Source organism: Syngnathoides biaculeatus, chromosome 11 (genome assembly GCF_019802595.1).
Source record: "Syngnathoides biaculeatus isolate LvHL_M chromosome 11, ASM1980259v1, whole genome shotgun sequence".
NCBI classification, from domain to species: domain Eukaryota; kingdom Metazoa; phylum Chordata; class Actinopteri; order Syngnathiformes; family Syngnathidae; genus Syngnathoides; species Syngnathoides biaculeatus.
In genome coordinates, this window is record NC_084650.1 from 16,735,851 (window position 1) to 16,756,826 (window position 20,976).

At 41.4% G+C, this 20,976-nt stretch overlaps 1 protein-coding gene and 2 pseudogenes across 4 annotated transcripts in view; 1 reads left to right on the plus strand and 2 right to left on the minus strand.

Moving 5' to 3' along the window:
• The window catches only part of fam13b (family with sequence similarity 13 member B), a 61,781-nt gene that overhangs the window by 5,457 nt on the left and 35,348 nt on the right, over positions 1-20,976 (plus strand). For all 4 annotated transcript variants that reach the window (XM_061835325.1, XM_061835324.1, XM_061835326.1 and 1 more), the window contains exons 2-6: positions 4,687-4,835; positions 6,527-6,733; positions 12,569-12,781; positions 16,111-16,288; positions 18,085-18,229. In XM_061835325.1, coding sequence (XP_061691309.1) covers positions 6,568-6,733; positions 12,569-12,781; positions 16,111-16,288; positions 18,085-18,229 — 702 coding nt within the window. In that variant the 5' untranslated portion in view covers positions 4,687-4,835; positions 6,527-6,567. The remainder of the gene's footprint in view (positions 1-4,686; positions 4,836-6,526; positions 6,734-12,568; positions 12,782-16,110; positions 16,289-18,084; positions 18,230-20,976) is intronic.
• Positions 5,690-5,808, minus strand: LOC133509258 (5S ribosomal RNA; annotated as a pseudogene).
• LOC133509278 (5S ribosomal RNA) lies at positions 8,613-8,731 on the minus strand (annotated as a pseudogene).

Genomic DNA, 20,976 nt, shown 5'->3' on the forward strand with positions numbered 1-20,976 from the left:
AATATATGTGAAATGCACGTTAATCGCAAGAAGACTTTTCCGCACCGGGAGCGCTCAGACCATCACACCGGTCTGGCCCTGTTAACGCTGTGCTAGCATGTTACTGCCGTGTCTCAGTGATTTCAGTGTATATATTTTTTTAAACTGGCCCTGTTAGCGTGGCGGCCCTAGCGTTAAACTCTTTGTGTACCGTCTTTCTTTGTAAATATCTCGTGTTTCAATGTGGGCACTTGCGACTTTTACACGGCAGAGGCCTACGTATGTACCAAATGGTATTTCGTTTACAAATTTACTGGGTGTGGCTTATAACCAGGTCCGCTCCGGAGGCCGGGAATTGCGGTAAATCTTTCTCATTGGACAGCGTCCGTTCCTTCTGGCTTTCCATCTGAGACGATTAAATTGCTGTTCATTGATATCCTCGCCATCGCTCCCTCTTTCCTTGCGTGTCTGCTGGATGGAAATTTCCATACCAGAGCAACACCTCCAAATGTGCGCCCCTCAAAACAAATCCCACCATTATCAGGCACTCCCCGCCGTGTCTCAACTTATTTCCGAAGGGGCCCCCTCCGCTCCGTGCTGGACTCGGGTAACACCGGTTTCTCCCTGTCATGTCCATCTGCGTGCCAAGCGGCTGATCGACACAGCAGCTGCCGTGGCGCTGACAATGAGAGCGCATGAAAACAGTTACCAGGCAGACACAAACAAAGGAAGCAACAAGTTATCAACTTAATACTTAAAAAAAAAAAAAAAAAAAAGAAGCTGATGTAGCATTCCGCACAAATTGTATTCCAAAGGCAAGAATATCTTGGCAATTTAGTCTCAAAGTTTATCATTAGAATTTTTCCCAAAATAGCTGCTTTAAAATCAAAATGGCTGATTGCATTTTGAATTTCACGCATGGAGGCTTGATACTTTTATGTTCGTTCTACGATAGATATGTCACTCAGTTACATGTTGATTGAATGAGTCATCAGGATTTTTTTTCTTCGTTGTACAAGGGGCTAGCTCGCGGTGCAGCATTGACAATCGATTATAACTTGGCAATTATTTTCATAATTGATTTTTTTTTTTTTTTTTTTTTAAGAGACCACCAAAATGGATTAGAAATGAAACAAACAAGCTCTGTTTTAATCACAGATTTTTGGCATTCATTTCACGGTATCTACGTCCAAATCAGGTGTCCGGAGCAGGAATAACAAGTTTTGATATGTCCTTCACACGTTTAAGGGACCAGAAATAATGGCGCAATTGTCTGCTTCGCTATCTTTTGGCTATGTCTATTATTCCTTTATTATCTTATTCACAATGAGCAGATAAAAGTTCCGGAGTTAGTTAGGCTGTATTTGACTGCAAATCACCGTATTTTCTGGCCTATAAACCGCGACTTTTTTCACACGATTTCAACCCTGAATATTATGCCGTGATGCGGTTAATTTGTGCATTTTTTTCTAACGGCCGCAAGGGGGGACTCGAAGTGACTTTTCCCGGTATGTTTTTTTTTTTGTTTGTTTGTTTTTTAACCGGCCCCATTAGGGCTGTTCTAGCGTGTTGCTGCTGTGTTAGTGCCGCATCTCAGTGATTTTTACCGGTATTTAAATTTTTTTTTAAACTGGCCTTGTTAGCGCTGTGCTAGCATGTTGCTGCTGTGTTACTGCCGCGTCTCAGTGATTTTTACCGGTATTTTTTTTTTTTTTAACCTGCCCTGTTAGCGCCGCGCTTCCGATAGTACTGTGCTAGCGTGTTGCTGCTGTGTTACTGCCGTGTCACAGTGAGTTTTACCGTTATGTTTTTTTTTTTTTTAAACTAACCCTGTTAGCGCCGTGCTAGCTTGTTTCTGCTCTTTTACTGCCGCGTCTCAGTGATTTAGGTATGTTTTTTTTTTTAACCGGCTCTTTTAGTGCTGTGCTAGCGTGTTGCTACTGTGTAGCTGCCGCGGCTGTTTTGGTATGTTTATTCCTACAATGTTCACCTGATTTGGATGTAAATACCCAGAAATTAAAGCTGAAAGACGGCACTTAAAGCACATCTTGCTTCACTTCAAATCCACTGTTGGTGATTTAGAAAAGATACATTTTGTCAATGTTGCCAAATTTATAGACCTAATTGTATATACATAATTAAAAAGAAAAAAAAGTTCAAATAAAGCCATATGTTTGTATGTCTTTAGCTATTTGATGACTTAACATGTAGCAGGACAATTAATATTGTCATACAGAAAGTTGAATTCTATACGAGGGAAATTTCTTTTCTTCCATCATCTCAATTCAGACTGAAAGTGTCATATTTGCAGTTAGAGGTTGTTGGTCTCTATTGTCAAATGTAAACATTGACTCACCAGAGTCTTCACATAAATGTTAACCAACGGAGAGCCCCCTCCACCACCACATGCTAATCAGCTTTAGCCCAGTTTACTATTCCGTCATCTTGTCGCGGCTTAAAAGCTTCCGGTCGGAAATTGTTTGCAATATTAGATGAAAAGAGTTTTAAGAATGTTTCTGTGCGGGTTGCTCAGTGAGGGGGAAACAATCACCGCGGTGAACTGTGTGACAGTTAAAATAAATAAATAAATAAATGGGGGATGGTGATGTTATGTTTCACTCCAATGACACAGATAACATCACATTTTTTAAGGTGTATGGAATTTGCCGACGCACTTGTTGTTGTGCGCTTGTTTTCTCACTTCTGCAAACAAGGAAGTGACTTTGATTTTAATGCCAACAAGAGCAACGCAAAAGCTCTTTTTTTTTTTCATATTTGGCCCAAGACAAGACAATGACAAAACACATTGTATGAGACTATCTGATTGGTTATTAATTCAGACCTCAAGCTGTCGGGTCTTTGAGCAAGACACTAATCACCCAAAGTGCTCTCCGAGCGCTTACGTAACCCCTGCTCCATCCAGTTTTGTGCTCCTCACAGTGTGTGCATGTTGTGCCCACCTCTCTCTCTCATGTGTCAAATGTAAGGAAACATTTTGTGCACGTCTTCATGACCATGACCGTACAAGATGATTTTATTTGGGAGTAATCGGACAATCTGTAGGAACAGATTGCCCCCTTGTGGTGGTGGCCCCACTACAAATACAGAATGGCCAATATACTGCTGCTTTTTGTTTTTGAGATTTTTGTTTTTTGTCGGTTTTCCCATAACCGACATCGCTAGAATTAGAAATTGAAGTGAAACTGGCTTTGGGGGATGATTTTTTTTAAAAGTTTGGGTCTACCCATGAAAGATATGTGAATCAAATCTTATTCTCCCATGTGAAAATGGCTTCAGAAAATGTTTAAGTTGCTGCTCGTATTTTGTCTCTCTCTATTTCTACATTTAATCCCCCCCCCCATTTATCACTGACTTTTTCCCATTTTTGCCAGAATCTCAGCGTGTAAAGCCTAAACACGGAAATGTGGGATTAGACATGTAAACACAGAAACGCCGTCAGTCATCCTGCAGTTTTTCACAACAAATCCCCTTCAAGTCTGACACTACAGAAACCTTTTAGCGTCACTTTTCACCACTATGATTTACATCCACAGTTGGAAGTTTACTGGAATTGAAACTTGTACCGCAATTTCCGGCCTATAAACAGCAACTTTTTTCACAAGCTTTCAACCCTGCGGTTTATGCGATGATGCGGCTAATTTGCGCATTTTTTCTAACGGCCGAAAAGCTAAGAGTGAGACTGGTGGTTGTGAGGTAGTGACTTTTACCAGCACCGGCCCTGTTAGCGCTGCGCTAGCATGTTAATGCCGTGTGTCAATTTTTTTTTTTTTTAACCAGCCCTGTTAGCACTGCGCTAGCGTATTACTGTCGTGTCTGTTATTTTTACCAGTATGTTTTTTTTAACCGGCCCTGTTAGCGTGGTGCTAGTGTTAGCGCGGTGCTAGCGTTAGCGCTAAACTCTGTGTGTACCGTCTTTCTTTGAAAATATCTCGTGTTTCAATGTCGGTTTCAATGTGGGCACTTGCGGCTTTTACACAGCTGCGACCTATGTATGTACCAAATGGTATTTCCTTGACAAATGTATTGCGTGAGACTTATAACCAGGTGCGCTCTCTATGCCGGGAGTTACGGTATATGTTTTTACAGAGCACAGGGACAAAGGTTAAACAAACGTCCATAGTAAACACGTTTTAAGGGCGTCATCAGCATCCACTCTGTCTGTTGATCCTATCCACTGATGTGTTTGTACAACTTCATGGTTCCTTTTGAGATTAATTTGTGGGGCTTTGGGTCAATACAGGACTTCAGGTTCCATTAATGGGATTTTCTCTACCTTTGAAAGTAGCTTAGACTTGAGTTCAATTGGTGTTGGAAAGCACGAGTGGCTAAAGAATGCTTTGTAAGCGCATTTATCAAGAGAATAACTAGAAATAATCCAGCCCAACACGTACATGCCATATATATAAATAGTTTTTTGGCAATTTGACCTCTCACAATAGAAGTGAACATAAAAACGAGAATAGTGTTGTTTGTTTGGAATACTGCACGTACACCCTTAATGACATCCACTTTTATGTTCGAAATATGCTTTTTCTCTATTGCAACAAAGCATTCTTGCCCATGCAGCTATCATGTCCAGCATCTTAACTGGTTTTCATATTTGTCCCCACCCTCTGCTTTTATCTGCTTTCATTTTTTTTTCTCCCCATCCACCACCCTCTCACCCTTTTTTTTTTTTCTTTTTAGCTCGAAAAAGGAATCCTGCAAGAAGGATTAGCGGTCCGTCAATGAGGAACTACCGGCTCATCTTTTGCCACAACCTGAAGCAGCCATAGGTGGTTCAGTGTTTTGCTGTCTAGGGAGGAGCGTATAGGACACCCTTTCACTGATACACGGTGAGTGCGCGCGCACGTGGTTTTGCAACGTTTAACACGAAAAGTGTAATGATAAAATGTAGCTGTTAATTAATCATAATGAATGAAATTATTGGAATTCTCTCTCCCTGCAACATTGAGTATTTACTGGCCCGCAGCCAAAGAATGTACCTGATGTTTAAAAAAAAAAAAAAAAAAAAAAAAAAGGTGACCAGGAAAGGTTTCCAGTTAAAACAGAGAATCCAACTCAGACTATTAAAAATACTTTACTCAATAAAACTACACAGAAAAAAGGTATTTGAAGAATGTTTTTTTTAAATAGTTTTTTTTTTTCTTTCAGTTACTAAAATGGACAAAAGCTGTTTTATTTTTCTTTCGATGCGTGAATATCTTGGTCACTTTTGCATCAGTCACTACAAAGGCTACCTATTCAAAAGTTTTCTTCGATATGTGTGAGTTATTATGTCATATGTGCACATCAATCACTGCAGAGGACTTCTAGATGCATATGAGCTATTCAAATGCTGAGATCTAGAGATAAGCATGAAGTGCTGTAGATTAGCTTTCCTCTGTAGCGACTGCAGGGTTCAACATTAACAGTAGCCAGGGGGCCGGTATGCAAAAGCGGACATTGTGGCCAAATATTGTACTCAAGAAAGAGTATTGTTACTTGAAAATAATCACTCAAATACAAGTCGTCCTCCAAAGCTTACTTGAGGAATCAGTACTTTTTTGTTTTGTTTTTTTCCTTTCGGGTTGTCCCGTTAGGGGTTGCCACAGCGTGTCATCTGAGATGAACGCACATTTGTTGGGCACAGTTTTAACGTCGGATGCCCTTCCTGACGGAACCCCTCTGCATTTTAGCCACAGAGAGAAGCTTGCAGCACCTGGTATTCCCAGGTGGTCTCCCATCCAAGTACTAACCAGGGCCAAACCCGCTTAGCTTCCGAGATCTGACGAGATCAGGCGTTCTCAGGGTTGCATGGCCGTAAATTTGGGGAATAAGTACCATATTTTCCGCATTATAAGGCGCAACTTAAAGGCTTTAATTCTCGCAAAAGCAGACAGTGCGCCTTATAATCTGGTGCGGTTTATATTTGGATCAATTTGGAGCGTTTAGCGCAGCTCCATCTAGTGGATGCATAACGTTGCCCCAGTCTCTACTGTAGCGTCTATTCTATGCACCTTATAGTGGGGTGCGCCTTATTGATGAAAAAAGTTTTAAAATAGGCCATTCATTGAAGGTGCGCCTTATAAAGCGGAAAATACGGTACCTGGTGGGGAAAGAAAAACAATTAGAGGTGAGTCACAGATGATTTATTTTTGTGCAAATTCTGATCGCTGTGCGCGTAAGCGAGATTACCACGTACTCCAAATAGTGTGTGTTCGAAAGATAGTACTTCCCTTCCGTTCGGCTTGTGCCGTCCGGGGTGGCCACAGCGTGTCATCCATTTTCCGCGTAAGCCCTTCTCCTCCTCTTTAGCTTTCATGTCTTCCGTTACTGAAACCATCAACAACAGCTTTTGAATGGGTCCACTGTAATGAGTGTTAATAGCCCTTAATCAGAAAGTTAAGTCTGCGGTTCACAGGCCCACAGTTTTCAAAAATTGACGACATTCCCTAATCGAACCCCAGAACGATGTGCAATTTTATGATTGTTTTTTTTTTTTTTTTTTTTTATTAAACCCTGTGTCTTTTTCTCAACTCCCCAGACGTGAGGTCTTGGAGTGATTGTGGCGAGGAGGAAGGGACCATGAGGAAGAGCTTGTCTCCGTTGCCTAGCAACGAGGGCGGGGGCCCAACCGGCACCGCCCGTGTGTTCGGCGTGCCCCTGGAGGAGGTGGCGCGCACGCACACATTTGGCGGACTCGAGGTCCCGGCGCTTGTCAAGGACATTGTGGATTACATCGAGGAGCATGGTGAGACAAACACGAACAAATATAGAGCATTACGGTATGCTTGTTTAGACTGTTTTCGACCACGTGACCACCTGGACGTGTTGGATGACTGAGGCGCTGTTCACTCTTAATGCTTTTCCTTTCAGACCGGAGTTACACAAATGTTCGTCCGACTGTTAAATGTGACGCATGATGGCTAAAAAGACTTTGGAAAGTTATCGGTGCTCATTAGATGCTGTTTCGAGAAATCGTGACGACAAGAAGTGCGCTTTGATCGAAAATATCGACCCGTATGCCTTGGAGAAATACAAATGGAGCATACAAATGTGGGTGTCGGTAACCTATCCAGACATCGTCAGGTATGGCCTGTTCTCGACAAGCGCCTATACCGTTGACTAACTAAAGAATTACAAAGGCTTGGAAGCCTACAACCAAATAATCAATGGCTGGGTTCGTGATGCGCCGGTATCCATTGTAAGCAACCTGTGTCTCCACACTGCTAAGGTTAGTGTACTGTAAAATGCAATTCAAATATGTCCCGCGTGATTTCAGTTAGCGTTGTGTTAAATTATGTTGATAAATCCAACGAAAGAGGTGTAGATTATTATTTTCGTTTTTGTTACCGAGAGGGAGAGCGAGAGAGCGGTTCGACCGGGATGAGTCCCAAGTTGAGCCCACACCTATTTCTCCACTTCCACGGCGGTGCCGTAACACGTTTTTGCAAACTTATAATAACAATAAGAGAGAAAATACATATTTTGGAGGCATGCATTGCATTCACACACGAGAATTGTGCTTGGCTGCTAGATCGGCTCTGCTAATACGAGACAGCCACAGTTGTCGCCGTTTGGTTGCTAACTGCTCTGTTTTCTGGTACTCATTCTTGATCATAGCTGGCAGTCGAAAGAAAGACGCTTTACAAACAGCCACTTTTGTCTGAGCAACCGATAACGTGGCAGTGCGCCCCCATTCATACGCCTTTCTGAAATGATTCCTGCTGAGTTACGTGTTTACGTGAATTCACCAAACCAAGATGGCGCCCGCGTTCTAAATCGGAAGGTGTGTGACGTCAGTCGAAAACAGTCTATAAGGGCCAAGTGGAGAAGTCCACTGTGGTATGTGCACTATTGCCACATCCAGGACTGGAGTTGAACAGTTAATCCACGAAATTATCTTTACATTTGACAGACAAGAATTAGGAATATTACTGGAGGTCAGAACTACTGAGTGCCCCCTTATTTTTTCTGGAATAGCATGCTATTTCAATTGTTACTGCTTGTACTGGGGTCCCTAAGGTCATCTCCACCAACATTTCTTGGAGGTTTTTAGCTCCTAGTACTTGGTAGTTGTAAATGGTCCAGATTGAAGGAGTTCTTATCACTTTTGTCCTTGACTTAGGAATAGTTATTGATACTTTACATATCTGGAATTCAAATGTTCCAATCAGAAATGTGAAAAAGCGATGCAGAACTCACTCTCAAGTCTCCTCGATCCCTTGTGAATACTACCTACACTGTAGCAGGGTCTTCTATTGGGTTGGAGACATTACGATGGAGCTGAAGCAATTGTTCCCGCAGTCCAAGCAAGGGAAAAAAATATCGAAATGTTAGTAGTTCTTGGGTAAAGTTACTATTCTGTTTCGGCTTAATTTAATTAAGTTCTTGCTACATACTGAAACTGAAAAGGTAGTGCAATTTTGTCTACTACAATTACATATTAGTAAGTATTACAGTGGTAAGGCCAGGTCCCTTTTTTGTGGTACTATATACTGAAGACAATTCTGTTTCAAATCGAAACACAAGAGTACTTCTTCTTTTCCTTTTGACTTGTCCCGTTAGGGGTTGCCACAGCGAGTGATTTCAGATGAAAGCATATTTGTTTGGGCACTGGTGGGGAGAGAAGTTTATAGCACCTGGTATTCCCAGGCAGTCTCCCATCCAAGTACTAACCAGGGCCAAACCCACTTAGCTTCCGAGATCTGACGCGATTGAGCGTTCTCAGGGTAGCATGGCCATAAGCCAACAATCCAACAAACGACTAAAGTTCAGAAGTCCAGAATTTATTTCTAGATGATAAACAGCTCAGGAGTCCACCTTTTCTGTAAACTCACTCACTTTTTCAAATGAGCAAAAGTATTAGAAGAAAAAGTAAGTCATTTTGTAGAGAGAATAGGGAAACAGATGTAGAAAATGAGGAAAATTGAGCAAAGTTTTTGCAGAAACATTGGCCATATCCAATATAACAATTCGTAGTGTCCAGAAATGGAGAGAAACCGGTGGTATACTGAGCAACAGATATCGGACAAGCCGACCGAGGGTATCAACAGTATTTGATGAAAGAAACATTGTGAGAGCTGTGAAGGAACAACCCAAAGACAAGTCAGGGACATCACTAGCAACCACCTCAGGGCAGGGGTCAAACTACCACAATCCACTGTTCGAATAAGACTTGGATAGAAGGAATATACTAGCCGTACCACAAGATTTTGCAAAGGACAGAGATAGCCCAAAAATGTTTTGGAACAAAGTTTTCTGGATTGATGAGACCAAGATGAACTTCTACCAAAGTGACGGAAAGGCCATTGTATGGAGAAAGAGATGATGTGCTTATGATCCAGAACACATGAGCTCATCTGTGAAGCATGGGCGAGCTAATGTCATGGCTTGGTCTCGGGTGACTGCTTCTGGAACGGGCTCACTCGTCTGTATTGATTATGTAACTCATGATGGTCGCAGCAGATTGTATTCTGAAGTCTACAAAAACAGTTTTTGTGTAATTTCAGAGAGAACTGGATCCAAACTAATCAGGAGCTTTTCATCATGCAACTAGACAATGCCCAAAAACATACTAACACCACAACAAAAGCCTTCATCAGAGGACAAAAGTGGAAAGTCTTTGACCGGCCAAATCAATCACCGCACCTTAACCCAATAGCAGATGCATCTTACCTCCCGAAGAGCAGACTGAAGCGAGAAACCTCAGAAACAAATGAGAAACGAAAGAGGCTGCACTAAAGGCCATTTCAAATGAAGAATGCAACATTTGGAAGTCAGTCTTGTTGTTTCACACGGAATACAACATTTTGAAGTCATTCTTGTCGTTTCACACATCTAGATGTCAATACCATGAAATTCTGTACTTTTCTCATACTCTTTTGATCTGAAACTCACGTCTTCAACATACAACAAGAACAAAGGCCTTGACCTTGCCATTGCAATACTGTTGAAGGGAACTGCATTTATTTAGATTAGACAAATTACCCAGACCTTTGTGGTGTGATTCAAGTCCAAATCACACTGGCCAAAGGAACCTTTTACTTCCAGGATCTCTTGGCTTTTTGGGTGGAAAAGCCCGTAAGCCCGTAATTTGGTCAGTGCTGTCGACCCCACCCCAAAGGTTCCCAGACTCCTCCTGGTTATCTTCCGCCTTCATCCAAGCAGGATCTTCTTTGGGGCTTTATACATTACCCTGAAAACTGAACCAATAGTTCATGCAGTCAGAATGTAAAATGTTGCCAAAATATACAGGTTAAAGTTCCCGCGGTTCCGTTTATTTTTTTGCCACCTGCCATCGTGGAATTAAAAGGTTTGTATACAAGGACCTAACCAAAGATTCCTAGACTCCTCCAAAGTTACTGCAACCCCAGCAAATCTTATTGCACCCCTGATATATTGCCCCAGAAACTAATTTGAAGAGCAGTCCAAACACACACTGGTCTTCCAAATGTGCCGAGTTGGGTTTTTCAGCAGCGCTTGTGATAGCATGATCGTCTTTGATCTTGTGCAAAAAGTCCCGACATTTTGGAACTCCATCGGCATATTCGATAAAGACATCCTGGTAGGCGTTCAGTTTCCAATTATCCTAAAGTAAACTGTACTTTAAAATATGACTATTATCCCACTGGGGCTTCACCTTATGACCATATGAGGTTGCGTAACAAGTCTTTAAGCCCCTGCTGGCCTCTGCTAGTGCGTGAAATGGGCCACTGCTGCAAGTCAGGAAGTTATTCAGCCTGTGAAAAAGCTTTAATCTCTTGTTTAATGTCCGCCCGTGTGTGTGCGCGTGCATCAGTTTAGCATCAAAAAGATCTTTTAAAATAAGATAAATGGAAAATAGCTGCATTTAAAGTGTTTTTTTAATGGCGCCATTGTACACGGTATACCTCACACTGGATTATGTATGTAACACAGGTCATGCCAGATCAACAAGGCTAAAACAATAAGCGTGAGAATATGATAGGAATGAGCCTTACTGACTTGAAATAACCAAAAAGGTACAATGGAGCTTTGTCTCATAGTTAAGAACAATAATCTGACTCTTCCTTGAAATTCATTCATTAAAACCACCGCCTTTTACGATAAAAAATGAACGGAATGTCTTGAAAGGATCAGAAGTAAAGTGCATTTGATTACCGTAGTTTCCGGCCTATAAACCGCGACACTTTTCACACGCTTTCAACCCTGTAGTTTATGCGGTTAATTGGTGCATTTCTTTCTAACTGCCACAAGGGGGTACTCGAGCGGAAAAGATAAGAGTGAGAACGGTGGAATATATGTGCCGAGTAAGGGACTTTTACTGTTTTTTTTTTTTTTTTTTTAACCGGCCCTGTTAGTCCTGCTCTAGCGTTAGCGCTGTGCTCGCGTGTTGCTGCCGTGTCTCGGTGATTTTTACCGGTGTTTTGTTTTTGCCGGCCCTGTTAGCACCGTACTAGTAATAGCGCTGTGCTAGCGTGTTGCTGCTGTGTTACTGCCGCATCTCAGTGATTTAGTTATTTTTTTTTTTTTTTTTTAACCGGCCTTGTTCGTGCTACCGTGTTACTACGTTCAGCTAAGCTAAGGTAATAAAACCTTGAAAAACCCTTCTGTGTACCATCTTTCTTTGTAAATATCTCATGTTTCAATGTGGACACTTGCGGCTTTTACACCGGTGCGGCCTGTGTATGTACCAAATGGTATTTCCTTTACAAATGTACTGGGTGAGGCTTATAACCAGGTGCGCTCTGTAGTAATTTCCAGTACACACAGGCACAAATGAACCATTTATCAGAAATGTGATAGTTTCCTTTAGGTACATTAAAAATAAATGGGACAACCAGAATTAATCAAGTGGGCAGTGCAATAGAGGTTCAGCCTGCCTCTAATATCCTAACAAATTAATTCACAAAATCATTACATGTTTTACTACCAACACAGCTTTTCTCCAAATAATGTTTCATTTGCACCAGTTAAGTTGAGTTTTTAGGCCAAATGACGCCATTTTAAATATAGAACTCATTTTAAAATTATCGCCTGTATCATTTTATTTATGCATATTAAAAACTGAAACTTATCATCCAGTCAGAGGAGGGTTTACCATGTTGCAGACGATACCAAAGTGTCAAGGATATATCTTGAGTAATAGGTGAGGGAGACTGTTTTCTCTACTTGAAAGGCCTTTTTGACCATATTTTCTTTGGACAATCACACAAAAACCTTACCTAAAAAGGCCATGCTTTCAGGAAAAGTAGGGGGGGGGGGGAAGACTCATTTCTCTGGAAGACATCATCTAATTTTTTTTTTCCATAACTCACATTGAAGTGGCTGTTCCAACCAGACAGACACCCATTTTTGGGAAATTTTGTCTCATTGCTTATACAGTAGATATTAATGGTCATGGGCGCCTTTGAGATATGTTAATTATCAAACAAAAAAGACAGATAAACACTGAAATGTTCATTAATTCTAATGAAATGATAGTCAAAGACTATCCTTCCTGCTTCGTCAAGCTGTTAACTGACAGTCTAACAGCTTAAAGTCTAAAGACAGAGCTTGTGATTTTGCATCCCTAAAGGGGTTTCACTTTTTTTTGGGTTATCAGGTCATCTGGACTTGGAGGGTCCCTCCTTGGTCAACGGCAACGCCGAGCGTGTGGGCTGGCTGCGGCGGCGGTACGATAACGGCGAGGAGGTAGCGTTGGACAAGGACGCAGACCTGGCATCAGCCGTCAGTCTGCTGCGGCTCTTCCTGCAGGAACTCCCGGAGCCTGTCATCTCGGCGCCCATTCAAGGACCCATTCTGCAGCTGTACCAAGGTATGCCACATATGCCTGGAGAGATTTAGAACAAATTTACATGTGGGAACTGCCACTTTGCATAATATAAATTAAAAGAACAACTAATATTAACTGACACTCAAAAATCAAGTGACCGCACTATGAAGTCATTAACTCATTAACTGGCAACAGTTTTTAAAATGGAGTTCCCCATATTGCCAGCCTTGAGATAGCATTTTGACTCCTCCTTCAGGATCCACATAATAGTGTGTTAACTAACAATTTAAAGGACCATACCTGCCAGAAGAAATAGTAGTTCATCCATTAAGTTTTAGTTCTTTTTAGGATTTTCCAGTCTTCAGTAATCAGCAATAGGAACATGTTGGTTTAACCAAAGTCACTGCGGCCTCTACTCCCCCAAGAGGGGTTGCGTAAGGAAGGGCATCTGGCGTAAAAACTGCGTTAAGCAAATATGAGCGTTCATCGGAGATGTCACCCTGTGCTTACCCCTGAACGGGACAAGCCGAAAGAAACTTACCTATTAGTTTCTGGTCAAAAGCTGGACAAAAAAATCAAGTAAAATGAGCCGGTTTAACGTGAACCTTTTCTCACTCCAGTTGAAATCATCCTGATTTAAAGAAAAAACAAAAAAAAAAACAGGTCAACTGTCTATAGAGCTCGTGCACGTGACGTGACCATTTTCACAGCGCCATATTGCCGGTCAAAAAGAGCTGCTCGACATTCCGGGAGACATTGAACCGGAGGAGAATATTTACAATGCCCGAGACTTGTTGTGCTGTTGGTTGTCACAACAGACGAGACAGATGTTCAAAGAGGTCATTCTATGGCATACCAGCAGAGAAGTCCAGAAAAGATCGATGGATTTTGGAAATTAAACGTGATGGATGGTGCCCAACTAAAATACACACCTGTGTAGCGATCACTTCATTTCAGGGAGGAATTATTCTTAATCTCAAATTGCGAAGAAGTATTTATAATGCCAAATTGACTCATTTGAGAACAATGCGTACTTAATCAAAGAAAGTAAACCATCTGTCGCAGAGGTTTATGAAGATTACTGTGTGGCAGCGATACGCTTCCGTGTACGGAGGAGCCTTATGATAGTTAAGCAATGCGAGCTTCTGTAAAACCAATTATTTAAATATTGGTATTTGTATTGAAAAAAATCCGAGTAGGTCCATCACTATGTGGGATTTATTCCCGATTGAGAACAGAACAAGCAACGAAGTATTTGTATGCGTCCAGACTTTTATACGCTTTCAAGCGGAAGCGGGTTAACAGTCCAATTTCTTAGCGGCGAAAACATCAACAATTAAATATGGGTCTTCTATGCCAAGTGTCTCTCATTTTTCCACATATCTTCATTTATCATCTTCTAAATGTTTACCGGTATCAGACAAAACTCTGGATGTCGTGCTATAAGATGTATTTTCGTTTCATCTCAACAGAATTGACTTGCAACAATGCTTTGTTTGACCGGCAATATGGCGAGTCACGTGATTTTTATATTGTAGGTGCACGAGCTCTATTACGACCTGGTGCTCTTTTATAGACTTGTGACGGGTAGCTGTATGCAAACTTCGCGATTGATCAAGATAAGTTATTTACAAAGGAGTTGCAATTGTTTTTACAACTGTTCTTGCCATGTTTCCAAGTGTGGAAACAATGTCACTGCATGGCATCTTCTAGCACAGCTCCAACTAAATGTGACTTGTGACTAATGCTAAAATATTTTGGCTTTGTGACACCTAACGCAATAAAAATACGGAAGAAAGGGGTATTGATGCCAAAATAATGTATTTACACAGATACAACTATGAAACACCCTACAAGGGATGCTGAGTCACTCCATTTCAGTAGCTATTTTTTTTTATGCCGTTCGTAGTCCACTCCATGAGCTGTCACGTTTTTTTCTTGATTCACTCTTTATGCTCCCTACTGCAACACATCCTGTTTAAGATTTGTACATTTTTCAGTCTTCCAGCATATTGGCATTTCCCTCCCCCTTTATCGACATGACATGCCGAGTCACCCCTTAATCTTGAGCTTCTCCTCAAGAAAATAAATAGATCTCAAATAAAGTGGCATCCAGTGACGCCATCTCCGGAGAGCTGTTAGTCATTACAGTATCATTCAAACCTCAGTTTCACAGATTAGTTGGGAAAAGACGCTATTCCCTGCCTATATTGGGGAAAACGGCAAATCCATACGTCATTTAATAAACATAAACGTCCACGGTAGTGTATGACAATGTCATCTACACTCTTCCAAGTTATCTGTAATTAAGGCAAATTTACACGCTTCCGGTCTTCAAACTGGTAGCAGCTTCAACTGAAGGCTCTGACCACCCTGATCATAATTCAAAAAATATTGTTGAATTTGGACCGAATGTTGTGAATACTCGATGTGGACTAAAGTCACCATCTGAGCAATCTTACTACCCAAATTGGAGCCGTATCGTTCGCGTCGAAACTGCTCGGCCTAAGTTAGCCTAGCTTAGATCGCTAACACCAAAATGGGTCTGTTTTCTAATATTTACTGAGAAGGAAAACCTCAAACGGTCGTATCTTCACGTCCTATGAAACCTACGTGACATATACTACGGGGATAGTGAGTACTCATAAGACGTTGGGCGAGTGGAAACTCCAATTTAAACTTGCTTAAGGTTGCTGAGGATGTAGCTGCCAGGCAAAAGAGCGAGAGGAAGACCAAGAAAAGGTTGATGGATTTTGTGAGGGAGGACATTATGACAGTGGGCGTTAGAGAAGATATACGAGATAAGCTTAAATGGAAAAAGATGACACGCCGTGGCGACCCCTAACGGGACAAGCCGAAAGAAAAAAGACTGCAAATTTACACAATAGATAATAACAATAACTAGAAATAATCCAGCATCAAAATAATATATTACATTCACAAAGATGTGGATGAATTCCAATAGCCCTCAATCACTGCTGTGTTGTTATTGATGTTGTGCTTCATCATCTTGTCCTCTTTTAACTCTTATCTGATTTAATCAGCTCTAATCCCCTTGGGCACAAAAGGCTACTTTTCACACTCCCTAGTTCCAAGTTTTGCCTTTGTTGGTCTTTTCTTGGTCTATTTTGGCCTAATGTCACCTCTTGCAAAATCGTTTTATCTCTGTCAGACTGTTTTTCCTCAGGATTGTCTTTTCCAAGCACAGGAATACAATAAATGTCCTTTTATTTAAACTCTGAAGATGACTTCCTGTTGAGTAAGGGCACTAATTAAAAGGTGCGAAGTCACAAACCGTCAGTGCTTTTGTCCGTTGCCCTCCTCTTCCTTCTCAGTGACGCGCATTTATATATGTATTTATCTGAATGCAGAACACAGCAGCGAGGAGGAGCTGTGCCGCAACATGAAGTTCCTGCTTCAGCAGCTTCCGCAGCTCAACTACGCCCTTCTGCGCTTTCTGTGTCGCTTTCTGGCCAGCGTGGCGGCGCTGCAGCGTGAGAGCTGGAACGTCAGAGCGCTCGCCGCTGTTTTCGGGCCCGACATCTTCCAGTAAGGCACTCACCCCATTGACAAACACACAAAAGCTTATCAGTCGTCGGCTATATTTCATTGTTTAATATTTAACTTGCATACTTCTGTTAGGGATACGCACTAAAAGGCGAGAAATAATCCACAGTCCAAAATTTTAGGGGTTTCTGAGAAATGTCTTTTTTTTTTTTTTGTCGCAGCATGAGGGGACAATGTAAGACTCTTCTGCTTTCAAATGTGAAATGCAATTGTTCCTCGCTGCCACGTGAGCGCCATCATATGCTATCTTATATACATGCAAAAACCCGTGCTGGCATGCATGCTAACAGTGTAAACGGTGTGTTTAAGTGTACTTTGTCGGATAAGTCACACAATGATATTTGCCAATGTTGGAACTCTGTGTGCGCATAAGTTGCAGCACATTGTAAGGCGCCATTTCTAATGTGGTGCCTGGTCTATTTAGAAGAATATTTAAGTCCTTCACATTTGTGAAAATACATGAAAATAAAATGTCAAAACAATTCCACGATATACTCGATCACGTATGTGTAATGTTCATTGGATATGATTGAGATTGTTCCACTCATGAGTTATTCTTAAAACCACCTTTCACAACAAAAATAAAATGACTAAGCAAAGCAAATTTATATGTATAGCGCATTTCTTACACGAGGTAACGCAATGTGCTTTACATGATTAAAGGCATTTGAAAACAAAGAGATAAAACATTCAAAACAGGATAAAAACAATAAGAATGACAAAATGTTAAAACCGCATACAGTGCAAGTAATATGTTCAAAAATTGGATATATTCCAAATAGCATGAGAAAAATACAAAGAGTTTTCAACCGGGATTTAAAAACATTCCCACTTGGGGCTGACCTCACCTCTGTTGGCAACTTATTCCATTTCTGTAAAGCATAATAGCTAAATGCTGCTTCACCATGTTTGCTTTGGACTCTGCCCTCCACTATTTGACCTGAGTTAGTCGATCTCAGAGCTCTACTGGGTTTGTATTCTGTAAGCATTTCTTTCATGTATTCAGGACCTAAAGCATTTAGTGATTTGTAGACCAGTAGTGAACTTAAAAATCTATTCTAAAGCTAACTGGAAGCCAGTGGAAGGACTTTAGGATCGGAGTTACTTGCTCTGACCGCTTTTGTTTTGGTCAGAACACGGGCTGCAGCATTCTGAATGGCTCTTTTTGGGGAGCCCAGTCAGAAGACCTTACAATAGTCAAGTCTACTTGAGATAAAAGCATGGATGAGCTTTTCCTGGTCTGCTTGACACAAACAAGACTTCACTCTAGATATGTTCTTCGGATGATCACACGTTTTTGTGATTGATTTGGTATGATTGTTGAAAGTCAGGTCGGACACCAACGTTTCGGACTTTGTCTTTAATTTTTAAAGATAAAGAGTCCAGGTGTTTACTAACAGCAATTCTCTTTTCTTTATTGACAAAAACAATTGTCTCAGTTTTGTTGTGATTTAGTTGAAGAAAATGTTGTCTCATCCAGTTATCTGATTTAGACAGTGGCACAATACCTCAATTGAACTGTAGCCATCTGGAGACGCTGCTAAATATAACTGCGTGTCATCTGCATAGTAGTCAAAATTAAAGTTTTAAAGAAATTGACCCAAGGGTAGCATATACAGGCTGAAGACTTGAAATAATCCAGAGCCTTATCTCAATATATATATTTTCTAATCCATTACAGCGGTGTATAAATTAAACTGTCAGAGTCTAAATACTTCTGGACCAAACTGCTATCCTTTTACTACATCTTGTGACTCTTTGTCGTCTCGGACATGCAGTCTGTCAACAGAGGGCGAGGACCTGCGCGACCAGGCGTCCGTCAGCCGAGTTTTGACCGGGCTGCTCGACAATCAGGAGGGCCTGTTTGACTCTGATGACGACGAAGTCTCCACCACCAACGACTACAGCTCCATCAACGAACAGGTGACGGAAGCCACGTGACTGTTATGTAAGATGCCGGTGGATGTAGCGGGATAGTAAGCTGCCGGAAAATACTTTGATGTAGATGGTTTCTGGTGATGTAACAGCGTAACTCACACCAGCAACATGAAAGACACGCAATCTATCGGAGTTGCCTTTTCAAAAAGCCCCTTTCACACTGTCCCATCTAAAGAGTTTTTGTCCTGGATAAAAGCATAATTGTGATTGACACGAAGAATTTAGGACTAAGCATTATCATGACAGCCCGATTCAAGAGCTCATCACATTAATTACATCCAAACCATTGCAACAAGTTTATTGATGTTTTAAACGGTCAATGTATAACTACAACCTGGACTGTGATCACTTTTAATAAGAAGTCGTCGTGTCTTGGGTGTCATCGAACTGTATATAATTTTATGAATCTATCACATGCTGAAAATGTTTAACCCTCCTTTTATGGATCACTAAAAAATCATAAATGTTGAAATATTAGAGTACTTCATACTGTTACACCAAAATTATAAGTATCTTTAGTAGAGGTTGAAAAATGTTAAATTTACCAATATTAAAAATAACGTTTAACGTTACCCTTATGGGCTGTGCTTGGCCGGACCCCATGGGCGCAAGTTCGGCCACCAGGCAAGCCCGACTTCCAGGCCTGTATCCAGAGCGGTGCCCCGGTGATCTGTGTCTGGACAACGGAAACTTAAATCCATTTTTATTACTTATTACAGGGGTTTACGGAGCCGTGCTCTGTCTGGTCCCTCACCAAAGACCTGTTTGCCACGGGTCACCCTAACAGGGGGATGAAACCACATGCAGCTTAGCTTCTAGCCTCATTGGGACACACAAAGCCCTATAGAGTTCGTGCACGTGACCATCACCGTTTTCACGGCGCCATATTGCCGGTCAAACGTAGCTGCTCGACATTGTGGGAGACATTGAACCGGAGGAGAATATTTTACAATACCCGAGATCTGTTGTGTTGTTGGTTGTCAAAACAGACGAGACAGATGTTCAAAAAGAGATCATTCTGTGGAATACCAGCTGAAAAGACCAGAAAATATCGATTAATTTCAGCAATTAAACGTGATGGATGGTGCCCAACCAAAATACACATACACGCCTGTGTAGCGATCGCTTCATTTCAGGTAGGAATTATTCTTCTCACTCTCAAATTATAAAAAAGTATTTATAATGCCAAGTTGGCTCATTTGAGAACAATCCGTGTTTAAAAAAAAAAAAAAAAAAAAAAAAACTGGCAGAGGTTTACGAAGGTTTAGTGTTACCTCAATCGCTTCCGTGTACGTTCCATGGAGACGACTCTGTCCACTTTTTTTTTTACAATCATAGTTAATGAATGTGAGTTTGTGTAAAACCAAGAGTCATTATTTAAATTTTAGTATTTGTATTGAATACTAGCTGAAAAGATCGATGGATTCTGCCAAAGGTTAACGTGTCGCCGAACACACTTCCGCGTTCAAATGCTGTCAAAAACGTCACTATGTAGGATATATCCCTGATGCGAACAGATCCAGCAACAAAGTATGACTTTTCTACGCTTTCAAACTTTTCCCTGTAAATCTCGACGACTTACTCACCAGATCCGCGTGTAGATCCAGTTGTCCGAGCTAATTAACAGTCCAATTTCTTATCGGCGAAAACATCGATTTCGGCATTAAATACGGGTCCCCTATGCCGGGTTTATCTAAGTTTTCCACGTACCCTCGTTTATTTTCACCTTCTAAATGTCTGATGGTATCGGACATGACTTTGGGCGTCGTTCTACAAGACATACTTCCATGTCGTCTCAAACCGACTTCGCATTGAGAAATACTTAGTTTGACCGGCAATATGGCAAGGTAAACAAAAGTTACGTGATTTTATGACGTAGGTGCATGAGCTCTAAACCGCAATAAGGTAACTGTTCAAGGAGATGATTTGTCCAAACAAGAAATATGTCAACTGGTTCATGAGTTGGTCCATCAATCAGTTTGTTAGTTATCAGCATGTGAACTTTGCGTGACCCTTTCTTGTTGTTGAATCAAATAATGTAATCCCTTTAAGCAAGCTACAGATGCTGTCCTTATCTTGAGTTGAGTGAGTCGTCCTGAAGTGCACCCCGAAAGTGACAAGTGCAAGAATCCGGCAGCAAGCAATAAGAGTCTGAACGTCTGTGTTGCCATGGCGTCACGGCAGCAAATGAGGTTAATGTCCTGAGTTGAGCAGAGGGCAAACTAGCGGAAGAGAAGTGAAATATGTAATATACTGTACACTTCGCCGTTAACCACCGTGACATATCTTTTGGAGGAATATATCTTGTGGGTGAAGTGAGATCAAACATGACTCAAATTAAAAATCTACTTATTGGCAACATCGAGCATGAGTTAAACTGCCCATGCTCGCGTAAGAACGATTGACTAGACAGCTCTGGCAGCCATGTTCGCTGAAACGTTATGCATCAAGGTGACATCTTCAAGGAGACATTTTTTTATTTCTGTGATTTATCACAATTAATGCATTAAAATTCCTAAGCCTGGTGTGTGCATAAGTAAACCCCCGCCACCCTCGTTCTCAATCTTGTTCACCTGCTGACTGGATGCGCCTATGTTTAGACTTGTTATGAAACTGCCTCCGTTGCCCGAAATGTCACGGCTGAGTAACTTCAAACGATAAGGTCGTTTGGTGTTGTTGGGTGGCATGGCACCCTGATGGGGTACAGTGTGTGTGTGTCGGGGGGCATTGTA